The 5,583-nt window shown below is 50.1% G+C and overlaps 1 protein-coding gene across 2 annotated transcripts; it reads left to right on the forward strand.

Annotated features, from left to right (window-relative positions):
- Nucleotides 1-341: 341 nt before the first annotated feature.
- On the forward strand, nt 342-4,939 carry PDP2 (pyruvate dehydrogenase phosphatase catalytic subunit 2). 2 transcript variants are annotated; one of them, XM_046684272.1, is made up of 3 exons: nt 342-378; nt 570-778; nt 1,991-4,939. In XM_046684272.1, exon 3 carries the CDS (start codon nt 2,045-2,047, stop codon nt 3,635-3,637), a length of 1,593 nt encoding a protein of 530 aa, XP_046540228.1. In that variant the 5' UTR covers nt 342-378; nt 570-778; nt 1,991-2,044; the 3' UTR covers nt 3,638-4,939. The 2 variants fall into 2 exon arrangements, with proteins under 2 accessions (XP_046540228.1, XP_046540229.1); XM_046684273.1 differs by lacking the exons at nt 342-378; nt 570-778 and adding an exon at nt 841-916.
- The last annotated feature ends 644 nt before the right edge of the window (nt 4,940-5,583 follow it).

The following is a 5,583-nucleotide window of genomic DNA, read 5'->3' on the forward strand; positions in this document are numbered from 1 at the left end:
AGGTGAGGAGACCGGAAGAGAGGCTTGGAGTCGGATGGTGGAGTAGGCAGAGGCAAATATTTGGATTGGAGGGACATTTAGGAGACAAGATTAACAGGATTAGATAACCAACAGGAGAGTGAGTGGGGATGAAGGAGAGGGAGCTGTGAAGATGACTCCCAGGCTTCTGGCTTGGGTCTCTGGCAGATGGCTGGGCCATGACTGGGTTAGGGGAGGAGACGAAGAGCAGGTCTGGCAGGAAGAGCTCGGGGCAAGTTGTGTCAGGGCTTCCAGAAGGAAGTGTCCAAGTGATTGAATATGAGGGTGTGGCACCTAGGAGAAGGATCTGGACAGGACGGCACAGAAATGGAGAGGAAGCCGTGGGTACTACTAACAAAGGTAAGGAAGTGGAGATGTTGCTCGGTTTGGGGTGTGCGGAGTGGAGGCAGTAACGTCGTGGGGCTGCTCAGCCACAAGACTGCCTGGTCGGGAAGCCCGCGGGCAGCCTAGCCACCTTCAGAGCCCCAGGGGTGGGCGGGGGTGAACCGGATTTGGCGCCTCCAGGTCCCGCCCTTCTGCCGCCCCTCTAGCCCTGCTCAGCCATTGGGCACTTCCGCTGTCCGTCAAGCGCCCGCCTCCGCAGATGAACCAATAAAGGCTGGCGAGAGGCTGCTTCCTTCCCGAGTTTGATCCGCACAGGGAGCTGCTTCAGGGAGGCGAGACCCGGGTGGCTGCAGCAGCTGCAGCGTGCGCAGGCGCCGAACTGACGGGACGGACCCGGCGGCGGCGGCTCAAGCTGGTGAGAGGAGGGCGAGGGGCCGAGGAAGGGAAGGGGGCGAGCGTGGGATGTGGACGCCTCTAACCCAGCCGGGTCTCGCTGGCGCCCGGCCCTCTCTGGTCAGCGCCATCGGCTCGTGTGATGGGGTGGAGAGCCGAGGTGAGATGAGGTGAGGGGGCGGGCCCGCGACCACGGTCACCCCACTGGCGCGCACGCGCCACGTGGAATCGCGTTCTCGCCGAGGACCCTTGGCAACTGGGGCACACACGTGCTTTAGCCCTTGGAGCACCCCTGTGAGCTCGGCGTCTCGGCTGAATTCTCCTGTGTTACAGACTGGGAAGCTGGGGCTCAGGGACGTGGCCGCTCTGGGGTTTGGGGGAGATCCTACTTGGTGGACGTCGGAGACTGCGCTCTTATCTATAAGGCTGTGGGTCACAGACTTGAATTTGGGACCTGTTTTCTCTAGGGACGCGAAATTGTTTGGGTCCGGGCTGCGGCCGACCGCCCTGCGTCGGGCACCACTACCTGGCTTCTCTACCAGGCAGAAGAGAGGTGGGGGACCCCAGGAGCCCTCTGCGCCCCCTGACCCCCCGCTCCTGCCCCAAGTTCAGCGGGTGGACTGAGGGGAGGGGGATGGTCCTCAGTTCTAGGAGCTGTCAGTACCCCAGCAGACAGACTTGGGGAGAGCAGGATTCATTGACAAAATCTGAAAACTCATGGGAAACGCTCCTCTTCCCGTGTCACCCGAGAAAATAGAAAATAAAGCAGCATTTTTTGTCTAAGGAAAAATGCCACCAGAGGCCACTGAAGGTGCTAAGAAACTGTATCCTTTATGCCCTTGTGGAGGCAGATGTGAACTTTTTGGAAATCAGTTTGGCAATGAGTCTACATCCTTTGACCTACTGAGTCCTCCTTTGGGAACTAAGTAGGTCAAAACCTAAGTAGGGAAAACATTGATGCATAAGGCAGTACAGTTTCACGTTTTATAAATAGGGAACCAGTGGAAAAGACCTCCAAATTCCCAATAATAGAAAATAGTTAAGTAAATTGATTGATTATGCTAAAATAGGATATTACTCATCCATGAAATGTGATATAAATAAAATGCTCTTAACAGGAAAACTGTATTCTAATTTGTGGTTACAACTATACAAAAATGCGTACAGAGTGTCTGGAGGAGTATACACTTAGTGACAAAAGTAATAACTCTTTTTTAAACTCTTTAATTTTCAGGTTTTAAAAAACTTTTGCTGAAGGAACGTATTTGCTGATATATATAGTTTCAGAATGTCAAGTTCTGTGTCCTACTGGATCTTAAATTCTGCAAGGAATAGCATTGCCACATTACAAGGAGGTGGACGTTTATATTCAAGGTGTGCCTCAAATTGGAATAAATCAAAATGGAGGCTCTTTTCCCCGGCACTGGCCACTCTAAAAAATGATGCACCGTGTGGTAGCTTTGCTCTGCAGAAAGCCTACAGACACACATCAACGGAGGAAGACGATTTCCACTTACAGCTCAGCCCTGAGCAGGTAAATGAAGTGCTTCGAGCTGGTGAGTCTGCCCACAAGATTCTTGACCTGGTCAACGGAGTACCAAATTCCGTGTTGCGGTTTGAGAGCAACCAGCTGGCTGCCAACTCCCCAGTGGAGGACCGACGAGGTGTGGCCTCCTGCCTGCAGACCAATGGGCTCATGTTTGGCATCTTTGATGGACATGGTGGCCATGCATGTGCTCAAGCAGTGAGTGAGCGGCTCTTCTACTATGTGGCAGTGTCACTGATGTCCCAGCAGACCCTGGAGCAGATGGAGGGAGCAATGGAAAGCATGAAGCCCCTGCTGCCCATCCTGCAGTGGCTCAAGCATCCAGGGGACAGTATCTATAAGGATGTCACATCCATGCACCTTGATCACCTCCGTGTCTACTGGCAGGAGCTGCTTGACGTGCACATGGAAATGGGACTGAACATTGAGGAAGCATTAATGTACTCCTTCCAGAGACTGGATTCTGACATCTCGCTGGAAATCCAGGCCCCCCTGGAAGATGAGATGACAAGGAACCTTTCACTCCAGGTCGCTTTCTCCGGGGCAACAGCTTGCATGGCCCATGTCGACGGAGTTCACTTGCATGTGGCAAATGCAGGTGACTGTCGGGCCATCCTTGGTGTCCAGGAGGACAGTGGCATGTGGTCTTGTCTTCCCCTCACCCGCGATCACAATGCCTGGAACCAGGCTGAGTTGTCACGGCTAAAGAAGGAGCATCCTGCGTCAGAGGACAAGACAGTCATCATGGATGACAGGCTGCTGGGCGTCCTCATGCCCTGCAGGGCCTTTGGGGATGTCCAGCTAAAGTGGAGCAAGGAGCTGCAACGCAGTGTCCTAGAGAGGGGCTTTGACACTGAGGCCCTCAACATTTATCAGTTCACCTCCCCGCACTACTATACTCCACCCTACCTGACTGCCAAGCCTGAGGTCACATACCACAGACTGAGGCCCCAGGATAAGTTCCTCGTGCTGGCCTCAGACGGCCTGTGGGACATGCTGGGCAATGAGGATGTAGTGAGGCTGGTGGTGGAGCACCTGGCTGAAGCTGGTCGGCACAAGCCGGACCCGGCGCAGAGACCTGCCAACCTGGGCCTCATGCAGAGCCTGCTGCTGCAGAGGAAAGCCCAGGGGCTCCAGGCTGCCGACCAGAATGCAGCCACACATCTGATCAGACATGCCATTGGGAGCAACGAGTATGGGGAGATGGAGCCGGAGCGGCTGACGGCCATGCTGACGTTGCCGGAGGACTTGGCGAGGATGTACAGGGATGACATCACTGTCACTGTGGTGTATTTTAACTCAGACTCAATTGATGCATGTTACAAGGGAGATTAAGAGTCTCCCATCCTATTGCTGAGATTAATTTAAATGCTTTTCTAAGACATTCTCACTTATTCTTAAACTGGCTCTTCAAACCTTGCTGTTAAAAGGTAGGCAGATGTAGCTTGCTTAGTGATAGACTAACGTGAGACAAGCAGACCAGGTTTAAAAGTGGTAGCAGTGATTTCATGTCCCTGTGTGTTTGGCTACCTCTCCTACCAGAGAGGGCAGAGCATGAGACCATAGAGCTGGCTTGGACTCACAAAGCCCAAGTCCTGTTATAAAGATACTGTTGTTGAACTGTGCCAGCCTGGGCCTTCAAAGGGCAAATTTAATCATGATTCTAAGGCTATGAAGAACTTTGCGATCTTCTGAGGTCTTGCTACAAAATCTGCCAACTTGATAATTTTCAGTTCGCCATCGTGGACTTCTAGACTGTGAAGGGAGGTTTTGTTTGTTTTTTATTTTTAAGTTACTAAGACCTAGTTTTACAAAGCATATTACAGGATAATTTTCTATGTAATATTCTGACTTGTTTTTTTGTGATTATATTTGTGAAAACATTTTGTAATACTGCATTCTAGTTCTGTTTTTAGTTTATATTAAAACTGAGTCCTCAAACTTGCAAACACGCCTGCTGTAAGCATGCCTGGAATGACTTGTCTTGGTTTTCAGCTGAGGGTGAGAGGGGCTAGGCCTCTGGACCAGCTGGATTTATTTTTCAGTCCCTTCTACTGAGTCCTGTCCGCTGAACCTTTGAGCCATACTACGAGGTAACTTCTCTCTAAGCCTTAACTCTTGGTCTTTCCAGCATTGATACGCTTTCCTCCAGGTCTTAGCCTCTGGAGTTTATCTGTAACACTTAACCTTTCTGATTATACCTCTCAAACATTCTTCTGTTAATTCCAGCTAACACTTCTACCTCTCTTCTGCTGAATTCTCTCACTCTGCTGCTGCTGATTGCACAGTGCTGTCTGGGAAGAATGCTCCCTCTTCAGTTGCTTGCAGGGAAAGAGAAAATGTGATCGCATGTGGTAATTGTGACAGATGTTTAGGCAGGACTGGCTTATGTAGTGGATTGTGGACTGAAGAGTCAGCCTGAATTTAGAGATGAAAACATGAAGGACTTGAAAACAGTCACTAACCAAGCTCCCTGTCTGCATCCTGAGATGCAGTGGGGAGGAGAGAGGCATGAGATTTGGCAGATGCGACACCCGCCCCTAGACGGTGGGATAAATCGCCTTTGCTACTCTTCCAGGACTGGACCATATTTAGTATAGGAGTTGTGGCAGAAAAATAAAATGTAACCTGTAATCACTTCCGTGGGCTGCACAGTCTCGTGTTTACTTGAAAATTAAGCTTGTGGATCTTTTCTGGGGGGATGAATTTCATGTTCTCATGAATTGCTGTGCCATTTAAAGGACAGGAAATGGGTCCCTAAATGGAAACACAAATATAATCCTACAAAATTGACAGTTTTTTCTTCCTGTACTGCATTAGTTGACCCCTCTCCTCATTTCACCCCCTCGTGCCATGCAATGAAACTAAAAGAAAATAACATAAGTTTGGCTTCCTACAAACACTATGTCCTAGTGACATTCAAGTGTCCTTCTAGCCTGGGGACCTTGCCCTGGACATTTTCCAAGTGTAACTCTTCAGTGATACGGCTTCATCTAAAAAATTCTCTTTTGGGTGCTTAAACTTTGGTCCTTTTATTCTGAAACCATTAGTATTCCTTCTGATCGCCTAGATCTTAACTCAGAAATAAGATGTGAATCACTCCCATTCCACCGGCATGAAGATTTGTTGCTAGAGCTGAGGACTCTGCTTGTCTGACATCCTTTGGTCTTTATGCCAACGAAACCCTGGCGTACCCTTGGAGTTTCACCAGAATCACGGAGTGTCTGAATCCTGTTTTGGAGCCTAGCATGGGTCATAAATGTATCTGATTCAGTAACTTG

This window comes from Equus quagga, chromosome 13 (assembly GCF_021613505.1).
Source record: "Equus quagga isolate Etosha38 chromosome 13, UCLA_HA_Equagga_1.0, whole genome shotgun sequence".
In the NCBI taxonomy this organism is placed as follows: Eukaryota; Metazoa; Chordata; class Mammalia; order Perissodactyla; family Equidae; genus Equus; species Equus quagga.